Source organism: Rattus norvegicus, chromosome 19 (genome assembly GCF_021556685.1).
Source record: "Rattus norvegicus strain SHRSP/BbbUtx chromosome 19, alternate assembly SHRSP_T2T, whole genome shotgun sequence".
NCBI classification, from domain to species: domain Eukaryota; kingdom Metazoa; phylum Chordata; class Mammalia; order Rodentia; family Muridae; genus Rattus; species Rattus norvegicus.
Window position 1 is genome coordinate 72194855 of NC_141552.1, and position 20710 is coordinate 72215564.

Genomic DNA, 20710 nt, shown 5'->3' on the forward strand with positions numbered 1-20710 from the left:
GAGATCAGGAGAACAATCTAGCAAGAGGAAACCATAACATAGGCTCATCCAATCTCATCAAATACTACTAGATTCAAAGTCACTCATAAACCCCAACATGGTAAGAATGGGTAGCCTCAATATACCACATTCAACATTAGACAAAGTGTTTAAAAAGTGAAATTTTGGGTGGAATTAAATGACATCATAGATCTGATGGACCTAATGGGTAGCTCCAAACATTTCATTCAAACATAGCATATATTCTTCTTAGCATTCCAAGGAACATTATCTAAAATATGTCACATATTAGGATACAAAGCAAGTCTAACTAATATAGGAAAAATGAAGTAATGGCCTGTATTCTATCTGAACACACTGGGATAAAGCCAGTAATCAACAGCAAGAAAACTACAGAAAATATTCCAACTCATGGATATTAAATGACTGATGATTAAATGAATGAATGGGTCAGTGAGGAAATCAAGAAGGAAACTTTTTTCCTAAATGGAATGAAAATCAATATACAGCATAACAAAACACCTTCATACAAGGAACATAGTCCTAAGAGGGACATTTATATCTCTGAATGCCTACATTAAAAAAGTCTAGGGGGAGGAGTGTTGATGGAAAGATAGCTCAGCAGTTAAGAGCACCAACTGCTATTCCACAAGACATAGATTTGAATCCCAGCACCCACATGTTAGATCACAATCACCTGTAATTCCAGTTTTAATGCCTTCTTCTGCCCTCTTTGAGCACTGCTTGCACATGGTGTATAAATATTTATGCAGGCAAAATACCCATACACATTTCTTTTGGTTTTCCTAAAATTTGCGAAGGTTGGCACTGTATCTCAATGTGACCTATTTTAGAGAAAGGGCCATACACAGTTGAGAAAAAAATTGTTTTCTTCAGAGTTCTGATGGAATGTTTTCTACATGTCTTTTTATCTATAGTGTTATTTAATACAGATATTTTGTGCAACTACAATCTGGTCATTGATGAGGGAAGAAATCCATGCCTTAATATATCATCATGTCTATTTTATGAGTTTTGGTGTACCCATGTTTGGTGTGTGTATGTGTAGAATTGTAATGTCTTCTTATTGGGTGCATTCTTTAACCAGAATGAAATTTTTGAGTCTTCTTTAGTATGGGATCTCTGACCGGACATGGAGCTCATTGAAGTCTATTCTCATTTTTACTGATGCAAGTAAATTTCTGTCAAATTGAAATATAAATAAAGTGTGAATGTATACTTAACTACTCAAATGTAAAAGCATCTTTGCTTCTTTTTGTACATTGTTATTATTAGTAGCTTTGGTTCATAATTTTTATGGAATATTTTATTCATTACCATAAACAAAATTATACTGACATATTTTAAATTATTTGCTTTTCTTACTTAATCCACACTTGAATGTAAAAATTTTGGATCCAATATAACATCTAACATAACTATAGAAAGTAAAGCAAACAGAGGGAGAGCACCATAATAGGTAATTAAGTGGGAAAAGTCAAGAAAACAGGAATACTTACAGCTTAGAATATCTATAGTTTAGGGTTGAAAAGATGGTTCTCAAAAACTGTATGTATTGGTACAGAGACAAACAGGTAGATCAGTGGAACAGAATTGAAGACCCAGAAATGAACCCACATACCTATGGTCACTTGATATTTGACAAAGGAGCTAAAACCATCCAATGGAAGAAACATAGCATTTTCAAAAAATGGTACTGCTTCAACCAGAGGTCAGCATGTAGAAGAATGCAAAATGATCCATTCTTTTCACCATTACAAAGCTTAAGTCCAAGTGGATCAAGGACCTCCACATCAAACCAGATACACTCAAACTAACAGAAAAAAAAGTGGGGAAGAGTCTCAAACACATGGGCACTGGAGAAAATTTCCTGAACAAAACACCAATGGCTTATGCTCTAAGATCAAGAATCAACAAATGGGACCTCATAAAACTGCAAAGCTTTTGTAAAGCAAAATACACTGTCATTAGGACAAAACAGCAACCAACAGATTGGGAAAAGATCTTTACCAATCCTCCATCTGATAGAGGGCTAATATCCAAAATACACAAAGAACTCAAGAAGTTAGACTCCAGAGAGCCAAATCCTCCTATTAAAAAATGGGGTACAGAGCTAAACAAAACATTCTCAGCTGAGGATTATCGAATGGCCAAAAAGCACCTAAAGAAATGTTCAACATCCTTAGTTATCAGGGAAATGCAAATCAAAAGAACCCTGAAACTCTACCTCGCACCAGTCAGAATGGCTAAGATCAAAAACTCAGGCGACAGCAGATGCTGGCGAGGATGTGGAGAAAGAGAAACACTCTTCCCTTGTTGGTGGGATTGCAGACTGGTACAAACACTCTGGAAATCAATCTGGAGGTTCCTCAGAAAATTGGACATTGAACTACCTGAGGACCCAGCTATACCTCTCTTGGGCATATACCCAAAAGATGCTCCAACATACAACAAAGATACATGCTCCACTATGTTCATAGCAGCCTTATTTATAATAGCCAGAAGATGGAAAGAACCCAGATGCCCTTCAACAGAGGAATGGATCAAAAAAATGTGGTATATCTACACAATGGAGTACTACTCAGCTATCAAAAACAATGACTTCATGAAATTCATAGGCAAATGGAATAAACTAGAAAATATCATCCTGAGTGAGGTTACTCATTCACAGAAAAACAGTATGCATTCATTGATAAGTGGATATTAGCCAAAAAGCTCAAATTACCCATGATGCAATCTACAGATCACATGAAGCTCAAGAAGGATGACCAAAATGCAGAAGTTCCCACTCCTTCTTAAAAGGGGGAAAATATCCATAGGAGGAGATATGGAAGCAAAATTTACAGCAGTGACTCAAGGAACGGCCATTCAGAGCCTGACACACATGTGGCCCATATCTATACAGCCACCAAAACTAAATAAGATTGATGAAGCTAAAAAATGCATGCAGAAACGGACTGGATATAGATCTCTCTTGAGAGACACATCCACAGCATGTCCAATATAGAGGTCAATGCTAGCAGCAAACAACCAAATTGAGAGTAGGACCCCCTTAGGGGGAATTAGAGGAAGTATTAAAAGAGTTGAAGGAGGTTGCAACCCCATAAAACCAACAATGCCAACCAACCAGAGCTTCCATGGGCTAAACCACTACTGAAAGACTATACATGGACTTACCCAGGGCTCCAACTGCATATGTAGCAGAGAATAGCCTTATTGGGGCACCAGTAAAAGGGAAAGCCCTTGGTCTTGCCAAGGTTGGACTCCCAGTGCAGGGGAATATGAGGGAGGGCAATAAGGGGGATGTATAGGGGGAACACCCGTATGGGGGAGGGCGAGGGGAGGGAATGGGGGCTTATGGACAGGAATCCAGGAAGGGGAATAACCTTTGAAATGTAAATAAAGAAATATATAATAAAATATTTTTAAAATATTATATGGATCAATCCCTCCCTGTATGGAGTATCGCAGGCTCAAAATAAGAAAACAGCTTATCCACCATTCCCTGGACTCTAATGAGAGATTGCATAGCATTTCCTCTTAATGTCTTGTTCATTATTTTCACCTGCCCAGAGTTCTGAGATATATATACACAACAAAGATTCCAAACTATGCAAACATCTTTGAGTATTAATTCAGAGGCTTTATCTGTGAAAGCTGGCCTATTATATGACAACAGTCCTAGTGAGTGGCAAAATTACGGGAAAAGTTCCTAGCAGAGCTTTTTAGTTGCTCTATGATCAGTTTCAGTCTCATGAAGAAAGCTTCTACTCACCCAGAAAAGGTATGAATAAAAACAAGCACATACTTTACCCTACTCTAGCAGGCCATATGTCAGTTCAATCAGGTTCCCATAATTCGTCATAGTGTTGGCTACCTATATGCAATCCCTTCTGGGTAAATGGTCTCTGTTTTTTATTTACATAGGTGTAAACACGACATCTGGCTTTGACATCTCCATCCACGCTGTTCAGTGTAGGTAGGTATACCATACCATGGTGTTGGCAACTCAGAGAGTACTGTGGACCTAAGACAAGTAGCCTGGTAAAGCTGAGTTACCAGAAACCTGCCTATTGTTTCTGGAAGAATGATCTTTCCCTCTGGTGTTTACCACCAACCTGTGGCCTCAAGCTATCCATTTGATTCTTTTGCATCCTTACTTCTTGGTTATACTCGAATTACCCAAGATGCAAGGCACAGCCCACATGAAACTCAGGAAGGATGACCAAAATATGGATGCTTCACTCCTTCTTTAAAAGGGGAACAAAAATATCCATAGGAGGGGATAGGGAAGCAAATTTTAGAGCAGAGACTGAAGGAATGGCCATTCAGAGTGCCCCATTTGTGGCCCACATATATACAGTCACCAAAACTAGATAAGATGGATGAAGCTAAGAAGTGCATGCTGAAAGGAACTGGATATAGATCTCTACTGAACCAGCCAGAATATGTCAAATACAGAGTCAAATGCCAGCAGCAAACCACTAAACTGAGAACGGGACCCTGTTGGAGTAGAGAAAGGACTGAAAGAGTTGAAAGGGCTTGCAACCCCATATGAACAACGATGCCAACCAATCACTACTTCCAGGGATTAAACCACTACTCAAAGACTATACATGGACTGACCCAGGGCTCCAACTGCATAGGTAGCAGTAAATAGCCTTGTTGGGGCAACAGTTAAGGGGATTGTTCAGGGGCAGTAATGGTGGTTGGATGAGGAGGGAAAAACCCATATAGAAGAGGAGGGAGAGGGGTTAGGGAGCTGATGGACAGGGAACCAGGAAAGGGAATAACATTTGAAATGTAAATAAGAAATACCCAATTTAATAAAAATGGAAGAAAAAAAAGAATAACAACAAACGAACGACAACAATAAAAAAAAATTCGTTCCTCCAAGAAAAAAAAAAGAAAAAGAAAAAGAAAAAGAAAAGAAAAGATGGTTCTTGGTGGTTAAGAGCTCTCGTTGCCCTGCTAGATGATACAAGTTCAGTTTCCAGCCATCTACATGATGCCTCATAACCATCTATAACTCTAGTATCATGAGATCTGACATCCTCTTTCTGACTTCCATGGGCACCAGACATATACATGGAGCATGCATATATTCAAGCAAAACACTCATACACATAAAATTTTTAAAAAATCTAAAAATTTTGGAAAGGAATGTCTATAATTCGGCTACATATGCCTTTAAGAGATTATTAAGATATAAGTATCAGAATGAGTACAAAACCACACACAAAGTTAAGAAAAACATTGAAATAATAAAACAGAAGAAAATTAAAGCAACAGAAGCAAAAGGCCAATCAGAGAATAACCAGAAGAAAATGTGCTGAGCCACATTAATAACGAATAAGGAAGTTATTAAGGGAAATCAAGAAAACGATCAAAATAATAAGTCCCTTTAATAGAACAATGTTCTCTGACCTTGAGGAGGTGAATCTTTGAAATATGTATGTACAAAATTATAGCATCTTATAATTAAGGCAGAACTTGATACTACAATAAAAAACAGAAATTTAGAAAGTGAGCACAGGCAAGCCAGCAGTTAATTACAAAAGATACCTAGATTGTCAGAAGATTTGAGAGTGTATTGCACATAATAGTTCACAGAGGCACATGGATGAAGGTCTATTCTCAAACCCAATAGGAAGGTTTCTCAAGTTTAATTAAAAATAACATAGAAGGTGGCTGTAGTCATGGCTCAGCAATTAAGAGCACTATCTACCCTTCCAGAGGTCCTCAGTTTAATTTTCAGTGCCACATGGTGGCTCACAACTATCTGTCATAGGATCCAGTGCCCTCTTCTCATGTGTCTTCAGACAGCTACAGTGTACTCACATATGTACGATAAATAAAAAAGTCTTTAAAATATAACGTGAAAGAAGTGTACTTACTCTTTGCATTATCATCCCAAGGAGTGTATTGTTTCTTGTTCTGAGACTGGCTTGTGGTTACATAAAGTCTCTTCTCGGGAAAGAAATTTTCTGCTGATACTTCTCTTTTTGAGTGTTCTAAAGGAATTGCTAGGAGAAAAAAGGCATATGTGTTGAGGAATTTCTGAACACTAAGACTTCCTACCCATAGGGAGATGAGAAAAGTTGAGCACAGTATTCTATTTTGTCCACTTTATTTTTTGGCTTCCACCTATCCTTGTCCAAAAGAATTCACACTCAGGTCAGAGCACACACTGTCCATGAAACATACACAGAAACCGTGACACAGAGACATGAGCCTTCTGTTGGGCTTAATTTAAAGCACTTTACATTTATTTTACAAACTAGCAAGTCTTGCATTGCTAGAAATTGTTCCCCTTTCTCCTTGCACCTGTGTTTCTGATGCATACTCTTGACGAAAATGTGTATGACTCTCATCTGGTGCTGCAGTATGAACTACATAAAAATATATCTTTAGTTTTCTCAATATAAAGTAAAATCTGTGGAATATCAGGATTCAAATTCCTAATAACAGGTGTATAACAGTATTTTCTCTTATTTTCATAAAGTCCCAAGTTACCATGTTATATCTGACATGAATATGGGAAAAGTCTCGTCAATTGATATTGTGGAAATTGCCATCCTATTTTATAAATATTTGGAGGAATCAATGGTGTCAATGGTGTAGTTTCACAGGTTACTCATGGTTTTAGGTTACTATTTATTCCTAGACAAACCAAAGAAAATGCATGTTCACAAGGCTACTTGCCATGGCATTATTGCAACTGTAAAGTATCCAACATCACATTAAGCATAGGAGAGTGACTAAATAAACCAATGTGTGTATTAACAAAGCACAGAACTGCTGCAGATGAGGCAGTGCAAGGTGCTGTATGTTGCTATGAAAGAATAGCAAAAGCATTTATATAAATGAACTTGAGAAGACTTATTGAAAGAATGTCAAGTAAAAAACATGCAAAGGAAGGACAGTCCACTTAGGGCACCTGGGTGACCGTGCACATTTCATTCAAAAGGAAAAATTAAAGGAGTGAGGGTTAAATTGCAAACCAACTACAGAATTGAAGCAAAACTTCACACAAGGAACAGCCTGGGATATCCAGGCACAGTCTGGGTTTCTTTTCCCGTTGCTGTGACGAGATACGCTGGTAAAAGCAATGGGGATAAAGGTATATGCTGGCTCACAGTTCATTTGGTGAGGAAGTCAAGGCAGCAAGTGACTCAAATAGTTGGTCATGTTGCATCCACATTTGGAGAGTGCTTGAATGCATTGCAAAGTGGTGAATGCATGCCAGCATTCTGCTTGCTTTCTGCTTTTTATACAGATGGGGTTTTCCACCACAATTAATATAATCAATCAATAATTTTCTACAGTCATGCTTAGGGACCAGGCTTCCACTTGACTATTGGTTCTGTCAAAGTAACAATTAACATAACCACCATAGTCAGTTTTTGATTTTTTTTCTGCTAAAGGGTTCTCCAACAACAAACATTATGGAACAAAGTATGTGTATAAATCTGTCAATATTTTTTGATAATCTGGGTGAATACTGTGTTAATACACACGCTAAATGGAGAAAGGAGAGAACAAGTCCCAGAGACTGAAACTAAAGGCATCCAAGACAGTTCATGATTTCTAAGCTGTGTGGGAAACAGGATTATTGTGCACATGGTCTGTATATATGTCTCTGTCCATATATACATGTTTATGCACATCTATACTTATAAGGAGAGCAGTCACATTTTAAAGCCTTAAATGAGTCCTTTTAGGCCAAACCCTAGTTAAACACAAAAGTTTTCTAGTAATATCATAGAGTAAAATTTAGATGCCAGACCTGATACCAACTAGTGCACCAGAGTCTTTGGAGGTTTTCAAATATGGGCTTAGGTCTATCTAAGAAGGCCCTATGATTACACATAAACAATCCACAAGTCCCCCACCCCTACTCCGAGTGAATCTACCTGTGAACAGGAGCGTGTTTTTAAGTTTTTGTTTTTTTTTTTAATTAACTTCAGTATTTCTTATATACATTTCGAGTGTTATTCCCTTTCCCGGTTTCCGGGCAAACATCCCCCTAATCCCTCCCCCTCCCCTTCCGTATGGGTGTTCCCCTCCCAACCCTCTCCCCATTGCCGCTCTCCCCCCAACATTCTAGTTCACTGGGGGTTCAGTCTTAGCAGGACCCAGGGCTTCCCCTTCCAATGGTGCTCTTACTAGGATATTCATTGCTACCTATGAGATCAGAGTCCAGGGTCAGTCCATGTATAGTCTTTAGGTAGTGGCTTAGTCCCTGGAAGCTCTGGTTGCTTGGCATTGTTGTACATATGGGGTCTCGAGCCCCTTCAAGCTCTTCCAGTTCTTTCTCTGATTCCTTCAATGGGGGTCCTATTCTCAGTTCAGTGGTTTGCTGCTGGCATTCGCCTCTGTATTTGCTGTATTCTGGCTGTGTCTCTCAGGAGCGATCTACATCCGGCTCCTGTCGGTCTGCCCTTCTTTGCTTCATCCATCTTGTCTAATTGGATGGCTGTATATGTATGGGCCACATGTGGGACAGACTCTGAATGGGTGTTCCTTCTGTGTCTGTTTTAATCTTTGCCTCTCTATTCCCTGCCAAGGGTATTCTTGTTCCCCTTTTAAAGAAGGAGCGAAGCATTCACATTTTGATCATCCGCCTTGAGTTTCATTTGTTCTAGGCATCTAGGGTAATTCAAGCATTTGGGCTAATAGCCACTTATCAATGAGTGCATACTATGTGTGTTTTTCTGTGATTGGGTTACCTCACTCAGGATGATATTTTCCAGTTTCGACCATTTGCCTACGAATTTCATAAAGTCATTGTTTTTGATAGCTGAATAATATTCCATTGTGTAGATGTACCACATTTTCTGTATCCATTCCTCTCTTGAAGGACATCTGGGTTCTTTACAGCTTCTGGCTATTATAAATAAGGCTGCGATGAACATAGTGGAGCACGTGTCTTTTTTATATGTTGGGGCATCTTTTGGGTATATGCCCAAGAGAGGTATAGCTGGATCCTCAGGCAGTTCAATGTCCAATTTTCTGAGGAACCTCCAGACTGATTTCCAGAACGGTTTTTAATCCAATATCTTATCTTTTCAAAATAAACAAGACTAGGGGTTGGGTTTGGCTATTTCCATACTTGGGAATGATGCTTTATTCCAAACAAGAAGTGTGCTTTTTGGGCCTCTGGGTGTAATTAACTACAGCCTCCATGATCTTTGATACTATCTAATTCGAAGGTTGAATTGTGTCTCTTTCAATAAGATACAAGTAAAGCCATAACAACAGAAGTACGTGATCTCAGAAAGAAAGGGGAGAGCACTCATCTTAGATGGAAACATTCTGGCATGGAGATAAAACTGACAGAAATATGAATACTGAAAATGCGTCTGGTGAGGTATGATGGAAATGGAAGATATATTAGGGAGCTAAAGTGATTCCTATGAAAATGGCAGGCAATGTGATTCTGTTGGGTAGAAAGTACAACTTGTGAACAAAGAACTCTGATATTTTGCTAACTCAATTTCAGAATAGAGTATTTAAGGAATTGTTTGATCTTTTTCTAGAGAAAGCAATTGGTAAAGAAAGTTAAAAGGAAATTATTAGGTAAAAAGGAAACAGAAAAATGAAAATTTCCCAGCTTTTTAAAAAATGAAAGTAAAAAGTTAATGAAAGTCACACCTGCTCTGGAAGGACACACCAAGGCATGTTTAGCTGTTTAAGAGTCAACATGTAAAGATGGACCGACAGAAATACTGGGGCCAAGAAAACCAAAATGGGTGGAATAACAGACACTTTACATACTTCTGGGATCCAATAGGTGTGAAGGAGGGCAACAGCTAATTTGCTATTAAAACATTATTCTTCAATAAATAGAAAGATTGGCTCTGAGTGTGATTTAGATGCCAGTTTAGATTTTCCTGTCACCCTGGACAGCAGATTGGGCCACTGCCTGTTTCTTTTCAAGGCTGTCACCCAGCACCAAGAGCAGAGCCATGGAGGAAAGGGCGTCAAGCCAATGAGATTATCCCCAGAACTTAGAATCAAGCTAACTTGACTCTGTTATGCTCTATTTTTTGTTTGTTTTTTGTTTTGTTTTGTTTGCTTGTTTTATTTCTTGGCTTGTCCCACATGCTGCCTTCCTTCTGGAACAGGACTGTTTGCAGTATGCCTCTCACACCATCGTGTGTTTGAAGTGGATAACTTGAAATTTGGCTCTCTGAGTCCACAGAGGAAGGGAAGATTTTCCTGGGATGAGTGGTCCTCCAAACTTCACCATTGTTAGTTCTCAGTGTACTTTAGGTAGGAGGAAGAATCAGAAGCTGATTGTGTTTAAGTGAGACTCTGGAATCAACAGTTAAATCAGGAATACATTGGAATGTTGTGGACATGTTTTGTTCACAGGAAGAATGAAAACATTGAGAGGTTGGCCAGCAGCTGGTAGGTGGAGTTGTGGGTTTTTTTTCTCCCAAGTATATAGAATTCCCAAACTCCAGTGCTGGTTCTAGGGATCTTCTGTCTTCTATATCCAAGGCAGGCTACATGCTTACTCAGCCTTTATGGGTGTTCTCAAACTTTCATGGTAAGTGCTTTAACCAGTAAGCAATCTCCCTAGTCCTCAAACTCAAAGTTTCTAAGTATGACTGTGCACATGCATTTGCTTGTGTGTTAGAATATATATATATATATGTACATATATAAATATATATGAATGTTTATGTACACACAATTTATTGTTTAGGTGTCTCAGGATGGGTCAGTTTCTTGGGAAGGCACTGCTGATGGGCATATTAATTAGCTTGATTCAATCATACAATATGATCACACACATATCAAAATATCACATTGTTTCCACAAAATATTCACAGCAATTACTTGTCAATCAACAACGTTTGAAAAGAAAAACTTTTCTCTATTCTGATTCAAAATTTCCCTCTGCTTTCCTACCTCCCTCTCCCTCCCAGCAGTACTCCGAGGCTGTGAAACAGCAGGAGCCATGAGTTTGTGGGCTCCTTCCACCACAGCCACTACTATTCTGTGAGTAAAAGTGAACCCTGGTGGAGTTTGATCCTTTTTCAATTTATAATTTCACTTATTTCATTGTAAGATGTGAGTAAATGCTTAACAGATACTTTTAGTTAGGACTATTATTTTAACTGACCAACTTAAGAACTAATAATTTTCTGTAACCATGCATGCAGCAAGCAGGTTAACAAATGAAACCTTTTAAGGAAACAAAATCTTCAAAACTCCCACAATTCACAATTCATAATTGAGTATCACTGAGGGGATACTGAAATGTCTTGGGAGCATTTTTACTTCTTAGTTATCACAGTAAGATACCTGGAGCTTAATGGGTTACTTCTCTCCAATGTCAATGTGTCCCACAAGTGCCAGTGTGGTATGCAGAGATTCTCACTTAACTCCCCTTAAAGGAATAAGAGAGGCCTGAATAGTCTCTCCACTATACAAGATGAAAGCAGAAAACAGCAAGAGATGGCAAGATTATTAACCAGACTCAAAGATCTTATTGGTTTATTTGTTTTGATTATGCTGCTTAGCAAGCTCAACCAAACTTACTATGGAGTCATGTTACTCATATGACTACTTAAATCTTTAGCTGGTCAATTTTACAGCATGGAAAATGGCTGCTCAGATAGCAAACATGGACCAGTGGAAAGACCTAAAAATATCATTTGATCATCTGTTTGTCACTGCAGGTCTTGTACTACTGAATACATTAGTTATGCATTTTTTTATGTGAATAGCCTTAGAAAGAGAACTTGGTGCTATTAAAAACAACCTTTTGTGAATCTAGTAGATGGATGGCTTCTCCATTAAACATGAAGGGCAAATGGTGAGCCATCCTGTGTGTGTGTGTGTGTGTGTGTGTGTATGTGTGTGTGTGTGTGTGTGTGTGTGTGTCTGTGTCTGTGTGTCTGTGTGTCTGTGTGTGTGTGTGTGTGTTTGCCAGAAGATATCAATGTTCATATTTGATGGGCTTAGAGGAAGTGTAATTTCCTCCAATCTTTTTCAGTTGATCCTGAGATCTGAGTATTTTGCTTCCTTGATGAAGAAAGTAGTTAATACAAAGTGTTCTATATTATCGATTCCTACTTTTATCCACACCTTTCACGTTTCACGAATGAACACAACTAGGGCTTAGCAGTAAAATAATTACAAACAAAAGTGAGCCTTTACATTCTTCACTGGGTAAATCCCCTTCAGGCCACTAAAATTTCCCATTGTCATGGCCTCTACTAGTATATACATGCTTTGGTGGAATTATCCATAGGAAGGAATTTTCCATATCCTTCACCCAGGTTACTGTCATGTAAAAAGTCTTCACTGTCCAAGAAAGAAAGCAAGCATGATTTTCATCATTGCTGAAAAATAAAGTCAGAAGTCTTTACCAAGCAGGTACATCCAACCCAAGTGCAAGACTTTGGGCACCCAGACTCTGATTGATGAGGGCACGTGAAGCCTGAGTTCCACTACTGACCTCAGAGTCAGCCTGACATGCTGAAGGTAATAAGCATGGTGTAGAGGAGCTTAGCATTCATCAACCAACATATCACAGTCATACTTGTATCTTTTCCTATACTGACCATCAGGATTGGCTAGCTTAGTGACAGAGACACTCAACACAAAGCTTGAACCTTTCCACAGGGTCCCTGATATTGTAGCAATTGCATAGATTATAATATTTTAATCCATGTCTGGGGCAGCACTACTGTACTGGTAGAATCATCTAAGTAAGCTTAGATAAAGGAACAGACCAAAAAGAATCACGTTTTCTCTCACACATGGCATGTGATTAGGACCATACTTTCTGAAAGAAACAAGGAATTTCTGGTGTGTGAAATTCTCATGTGTGATCTATATAAGTATTATGGTGTCTCAGTTTAGAAAAGATGATTGTATATATTTTGCCCTCCCCACCGCTCACTAGAAATAATAAGGGAAATTGATGGGACTATACAGCTATTGTTGCACCCACATTCCAGCCAGAGAGGAGGTCAGATAATACCTATATTCCTAGTTACCATAAAGACTCCTCAACTCTGAGTAGGCCTCAAACAATATGATACCATGTACCCTTCACCTGACTACCCTTGTTGGCTTCTTCCTGGACCTGCATTTGCCCCTTCAGTGACATGTGAGCCACCATCTGCTGATTAGAGTCTCTGGTAGAAAATTTGCATTGGGGGAAGACAGAGGTTCTGGAGACACCTGGATACGCTCATTGTTCATGAAGAGATGATTTACCCATTTCTTTCTTGGTATTCATGAATCATAATCATACAATATAATATAATAATATAATATACTGACTGTGGTCAAAATATTTACTATACTTTTGATTTTGAGTTCAGTTGGCAATGCTCAAATTTTATGTTTAAAGTATAGACCTTTCTATTAGGTATACATTTACATATACATTTATGAATCAAACAAAAGTTCTAATTAGTTTAATTTAAAATAAATAGGATAACTATAGTCCTTATACTCACTAGTAAATATTTCTCCTCCCAAAGATTTTTGCTTCTTTAACTGCATTTGGGAGGTTGATGATACATTTAGATTCTCCACTCTAACACCTGTAGTTGATTCTTCATGGTGGGCTATATTAAAAGAGAAATTTAATCACTTATTTAAAAAACAGATTTATGAAGCATCCAGATTTTCAATTAATACATATATAAAAATATTTTACCACTTTATAAATTTATAAAGACTGTCATGCTAGATAAGATGTGCTAAGACTCCTATAACAGTTTTAATGTACATTAAAGTTTCATAATTTTTTATTTCTAGTAATCAAATGTTTTATGTTAGTCTCTGATTTCCCCAGGTTCTTCATACTTTAGACTGAGATCTAGTCATAGACCAACTGATAAAAACACATTTACCAAGCATTGTCACTGATAAATATTTAAGAATATTGTTTTCCAGTACAAGAAGTAGTTTGAGAAACTGTTATATTTAGTCAGTATCTAATCAAATGTATATATTTCTATAAATATACACAGGATACATAGTAGATAAAATGGTATGGGTGACTGCTTCTGAGTCATTTCCCCTCTGTGCTTAAAGAAGCTCCCTAAGATCTTCCTAGCGGTTGCACTCATGACTAGTATACAGTTTCTTCTCTCTGTGAATTCTGAAACAAATCCATGAACCCTGCTAAGTTTTTAAGTCAAATACACAACAGATAAAAATAAGACTACAAGATGTTCTCCTCACCTGTTGAGACCATGAATCATAATTAAAGTTTGAGGTGCAAAGAGAAAGAAGACTTTCTCTAGTGTTTTTTTGGATGGTTATTTGTAGGTAATATTACTCCCTGAGCCAACATGTGAGTGATGGAGAAACATGATAGTGCTCTGTGTGGGTCTCTCCACACAGTGGAGTTTGTCCACTGTCAAAGTAGCCAGTATTGAATGGGTTCTTGTCAAACATGAAGTAGTTTAAATGTCCTAGGTGCCTACACCATGGCCCCTGAGAACTGCTGCAGTTAGGATTATATCAGTGAATCTGCTGGCATGTTCACACCTCAGAAACAGTATCACTTGTCTGCAGAATAAGAATTTCCTGCTCTCATTTCTGGCTTAAGGAAGTGGTGTTTACCAGCTGGTCTTGGGTGCTTGCTAACAGTTGCTCATTGGCAACTTGATCTTGCAGTGTTGCTGCTGGCCCTGGCATTATCTGATACTGTGCTATTGACAGTGGCCACTACTCAAGCTGAATGCAGCGGGTATGCTGGTGATGAATGCAAGGTGGGTGATCTTGCAAGTAACCTTCTTAGCATCCTGTCCATACAGATGATTGCCTTATGTGGAAAGAGTTACATCTTTCCTAAGGGGGTGGCCCAGGAAAAGCAGCACTCTTGAGAAATAGCAGATTCCCATGGTCCTGACCATATCTTTCTATGGGACTAGACAATGACAGGGCAGAGTGGGACCTTATAATAACACAACTGTACCATTAATGCACACCAGAGGCAGAGATCTAACAGGTGAAATTTTGGGGGGAAATTAGGAAATAAATAGGTAGTTTCACAGCAAAGAAGGAATCTGCCAAGTGTTATGAGTTTGCTGTCCTAGCAAATGACAGCCTCGGGGACTGTTTGGCTTCTGGAGCATTAATATCAGCTACTTGAGGGCTCATCCATCTGGATGACATACAGGAAAGCCTGGAGGTCTTCTGTACTAGTTAGGCTTACTCTTACTATGATGAAACACCATGGCCAAAAGAAAGCTTGGAAAGAATGGGTTTATTTGGCTTATGCTTCCATATTGTAGTCCATCATGGAATGAAGTCAGGACGGAAACTCAAACAGGGCAGGAACCTGGATCCAGGAGCTGATGCAGAGAACATGGAGGGGTGGTGATGCTTCCTGTCCTGTTCCTCATGACTTGCTCAGCCTGTTTCCTTGTAGAACCCTAGAACAGGTATGACTACGCACACACTAGGCTTGGCTTTCCCCCATCAATTACCCATGAAGAAAATGCCTTACAGCCTGTTCTTACAGGTACACTTTTACATTTGAGGTTCCTTCCTTTCAGTTAACTCTAGCATATGTCAAGTTGACATGAAACTAGCTAGTATACCCTCATTAGGTAGTCCTCCGGAGTCTCTGATGTACTTTTCTTTTTCTGTTTCACCAGAATCTTTGATTGACAGTTGGAATCTATGCCAAGGATCATGGAACAATACCCACTGGGTTTTGGATCCACAATCTCCTGTGACTGTAGAAAATGAACACCTGGGAGCAACTGTTGAACTGTCACTGGGTCTTGGTGAACACTGAGCCCATGAGTGTGCCAGGAGGAGGCCTTAAGAACAGGAAGGTCAAACAAGTCCAGATCACCGTGTTTCTCTAATCATTCTGATGATTTATACTTTATGTCAAAGATACAAATTTTTTAATAATTATATATTCATGTGTATATTTATAAACTGAAGAAAATTATTTTATATGATTAATCTTTAAAGTTTTATACTTTAAAGATTTATACTTACCATTTTCAGGTGTGAATATTTTTAGTTTCTTTGCCTGAATTCCAAATTGTAGTCCTGACTCTTGATATTCAAGATTTGTATCTGGTGTTTCACCTAAAACTGCATGAAGAAATATATTTTACTTCTTATTAGAAAATACAGCTATTTTTAGTTCTTTAGATTTCAAAGTTATAAACACTTAACAGCAGGATTTTCTCTCATTTTGACAGTTGTAGGTAAATTAATACAGGAGCCAATATAACAAGAAAATTATGAGACTATATTTAGTAGTTGTATTGAAACTCCATTTTAAACTCCTAGGTATTGACTCTATATGTTCATATCTAGCATCTCTATACTTTAAACTAGTGTGTATTCATAGAAACAGAAATGAAAACGCACATATCCAATGTTCAGGAAAAAAAAACATGTTATGGAGAAAACTTGCATACTGTCTTTGGATTTAGGAAGATGAAGAACTAGAAAATGAAAAAAGAGAAATGGGGGCTGTAGAGATGGCTCAGCGGTTAAGAGCACTGGCTGTTCTTCCAGAGGTCCTGAGTTCAAATCCCAACAACCACATGGTGGCTCACAACCATCTGTAATGAGATCTGTTGCCCTTTTCTGGTGTGTCTGAAGTCAGCGACAATGTACCCATGTACATGAAATAAATAAATATTCTTTTTTAGAAAAGAGAGAAATGGTTACTTATTTACATTTGTGGCACTGGAATTAAACCTAGAGGCTTGTTTCTATGAGGCAAGTACTGGACAACTAAACTACATTTCTCAGCCTTCTTTTCTACTTTTTTTTCTTTTCTACTTTTTACTTAGAGACAGGTTTTAAGTTGCCCATGAAGGCTTTGAACTCTTAACTTTCCTGTCCTTTCTATGTGCTAGGTATCCAGACCAGCAACACTTGTCTAGCTAGAATGTCTATCTTTACAAAACCATCTCAGGACAGAGAGGTGAAGTGACACTGATAATTACCTACAAAATGAGAGACCAGTGTTGGGCAAGAAGTGAAACTCCTTTAAGTATATTTTTTCAGTGGATTTTCACATTGGGGAAAGTTCAAGTTCTTTATAATTGGGAGATAAAATTAAATCAATAAGAATATGAGATCAAAAATGAAAACAGAAAACAATAAAATTAAGGTATTAAAGGAAAGAGCAAAGGCAGTAACTCAAGGATTTAATATTGAATATAACCCTGTACTGTGGACTGGAATGGGCAGTTATAAAATAATCTTGAAGTCCTTTAGTCTATATTGTTGTTCCAGTGGCACATGATAAGCAATTCTAAACTGTCTAATCATGGTGGTTAGACTTGGAGTCCTAGCTATTTTGCCCTCAAAAGCCATAAAACCAAAAGGGCCTTTGACTAAGGCTTCTGGAACTGAGACACACACCAAGTAGCTGCTCATATGCAGCATATTTTGGGGGACAAACAGGAATCTAGGCAGGGTTTTGAATAATGAAATAGATAGGTTATGGTTGACTATTACCTTGAGATTGATTTGTGGTCTTTAAAAACCAACAGAAAAATTGTGTGTCAAAATTTCTGGGGCTGGAGAGATGGCTCAGCCATTAAAGGCTAGGCTTACAACCAAATTTTCTGAACATAGTTTAGTCATCCTGAGCCATCATGTGTGACTCCTGTACTTTTATTGTGCATTTTATCTTGATCTGACCCCTGGAAACCCTGGGTCTCAGGGTCTAATTCTTCGGAGTTCAGCTGGCATTAACAAAGGTCACAGGCAAGTCATGTTGAACATCATGGTGCTTAGAGTCCTGTTCTACCATATGGCCTTCACTATCTAGACACAAAGATTTCCTAAAAAAATAGATCCTGGCCAGATGCCTAACTGCTTGTGAGTGAACCCCATGTAACTTTCAACTGCCATACAAACTTGAACAACAAAGGTTTGAAAGGTCTTCATTTAGGCCACTTACCTACTCCTGGGTCTTATGCCTCAGTATTCTGTGTTATAAACTTATGACAATCACACTCCCAGATCAGAAGAATAAATAGTATAAAACACCCCCTCCCCCCAAAATAGTGATAGATGCCAAAGCCTTTCTAGAAGAAACATTGTTGGATAGTTGTGACTGATTCTAATACTATCATAAGGGAGGGTGCTCCAATATCTAGTTACAACAGTAGCCTCAAACTGTGCTAGCAGGCCCTGTTGAGCATTTGCAAGCTTTTCAAATTTGAATAGAAAGGTAACCCCTTTTCACTTCAGATTCGCTGAAGAAAATGTCCATGTACTAAAAAAGGCCTGCAACCACTGGAGTCTAAGAAAGATCTTAGATAACAGTTTTTATTTATATCCTGTGGTCCTCAGATAAGTAAGGTTTTGTACACTGGGTTTCACCAGTGGTAGTTACTGACAATAAGCATGTATGTAGTCTAGTGAATTTCTAAGACTTGAGCTATTATGAGAAAGCTCTAAGGATTATGCTGCATAGTCATTTAGAAACCTTAGGAGGCTGGGCAACTTGCCTCTGCAGTAAGGAAGGGGATTTTGCTTACCTTAGGAAGGGGAATGGGACGGTATGGGTTTGTCATTATAAAACTTTCTCAGAGCCTTGGCTGCTACACTGTTCAAAGGGGAGTTAACATCCAAGACTCTCTACCACCTTACTAGGTATCATTTTGGTAGTACCTGATGGCCTATGTACTGGGGAAAATGATAGGTCCATTCTTTGCAGAGACAATATAGGCTTTTCCCAGATAATGGTAGAGTGAGAACAAAAATGTCAACATCTATACTCACATTCTGATTTCTAGTTTTGTACCTGCCCCCTAACTGACTACCTGGCTAAACTAACTTTACTGATTATTGTTATTGTGTATGTACATGTGTACGTGTATAGACTATGGAGGTCTATACAAATTTGTGACATTTCCATTTAAGTTACATGGGGACATTACATGCCTTTACCCATCCAGGCATGTTGCCAGTGCTTACCGAGCTAGAATAAACTTCTAAGACTATGCTACTGGTAGACTGTAATATCCCCATCTCATAGGACACAGAATGGAAAAACATTTACCATTAAGTAAGCAATATTTGATAGAGAATACATAGGGATCTAAGGATAGTAAGTGGACCCCATTTCTGTGAAATGGATAAGGGTACCACAAAATTCTCTGACTTACATAATAAAATGGCCTAAAGATCCTTTCATTTCAAGTTCCACATAACACTCAGCCTTAAGGCCCCAAGTATTGTGTTATTTAGGTTTTTGTTTTAAGTTGGGTATGTAATATAGACACCCCCTTTATCTATCACATTTCTTACACAAAATAACTTCATGGGGAGAAAAATAAAGCTGATGTCATGACTTGCATTAATGAAACAAATATTGTCAAAGTAAGTATTATATGTGCACATAGAGTTTTGGCCTGGACAGGATCACATGGTTCATTGTTGTACAACCCTGGGAACCTGTGATCCATGACATTGTGTTATGTCATAAAAACTGTGACTGTCTTACAAGTAGAGGGACACTAATATATAGAATTGACATTTCCAGTGTTCCCTTTTCATGCTTTGTTGCAAATACATGTGCATGATCACTTTAACTTTACGTTGAATGATTTGTTGTCACCACTAATATTCTTCAACAGAGTTGTTGAAAGGGTCTCCCATCAGTGACAGCTCTATGGTAGAACCTCTAAATGTTCTATTTGAGAGGAAGGATCAGTCTTCTACCATACTGATGTTATCACATCACCCTAGCAAAGATACTACCAAAGAACTAAATATTCCATTTTTCTCACTTATGCTACTCTTGCTAGTATAGACAGGTTTAATAAACACCACTAGAAGACAAATCAAACCCATGGCTATGATATCAAAAGCATGATACCCTAGACCCTAGAGTCTAGAGGAAATTGCTCAGTATCCAATTCTAATGACTCAAAACATAAAACAGGTACATTGCAGATGGGATTATTCATACATCTGCACTCATCTCCTTGATACAAGAAAGTTCCTTAACACCAACTTGTTAATGTTATCTGAGAGGATTTTATGCTAGATGCCATAAACAGGAGGAGACCTAGAGGTCTTAACAAGGCTTCCCAGATAACCCCTTAGGCTCTTTGTCGCCTCATTTGTACTTCACTTGCTTATCACAATAGTATCTATATTTGTGACTAGAACCGATGGCCTCCAGAGAGCCACCACCTGAAAGGTCAATCAAAGCACGTGCTCTAAAAGCTGTGGGACGTGTGTGTGTGTGTGTGTGTGTGTGTGTGTGTCTGTGTCTGTGTCCGTGTCCGTGTCCGTGTCTGTGTTTGTGACTGAGTGTGTGTATGTACCTGTAGAAGAGCTATAAGGTAAGATGTGTTTTCAAGTTCTGCTTCTGTTGCCTCCACAAAGGAGTCACCTTGGTCAAATTGTACTATGGGTACAGACTTTGGAGCTACCACAAAATTATATAGATACACTGAAAACTGCAAGACACTAGTGTGGGAAACTATCTGCTTTTGGGACTGAAGTATTAACATATTTTAGTAGTTATTAAATAAACCTAGAGCCAAAACTTCTGCTTGGAAGTAACTCAAGTTCAAGGCCAGCCTAAGCTATAGAGTTCTAGTATTAATTCTTTCTTATAGTGGGGAAATAGCCTCTTAGTGCAGGAGTAAGTTTTGGTAACTATATTCTTAAATGCAGATTTATGAAACAAAATAAA

At 38.3% G+C, this 20710-nt stretch overlaps 1 protein-coding gene across 16 annotated transcripts in view; it reads right to left on the bottom strand.

The window, feature by feature from the left end:
- Ccdc7a (coiled-coil domain containing 7A) overlaps window positions 1–20710 on the bottom strand; it is a 410770-nt gene that overhangs the window by 132785 nt on the left and 257275 nt on the right. For all 16 annotated transcript variants that reach the window (XM_087595057.1, XM_087595068.1, XM_087595056.1 and 13 more), the window contains 3 exons: window positions 16024–16122; window positions 13512–13622; window positions 5919–6047 (listed from right to left, as the gene is read on the bottom strand). In XM_087595057.1, coding sequence (XP_087451183.1) covers window positions 5919–6047; window positions 13512–13622; window positions 16024–16122 — 339 coding nt within the window. The remainder of the gene's footprint in view (window positions 1–5918; window positions 6048–13511; window positions 13623–16023; window positions 16123–20710) is intronic.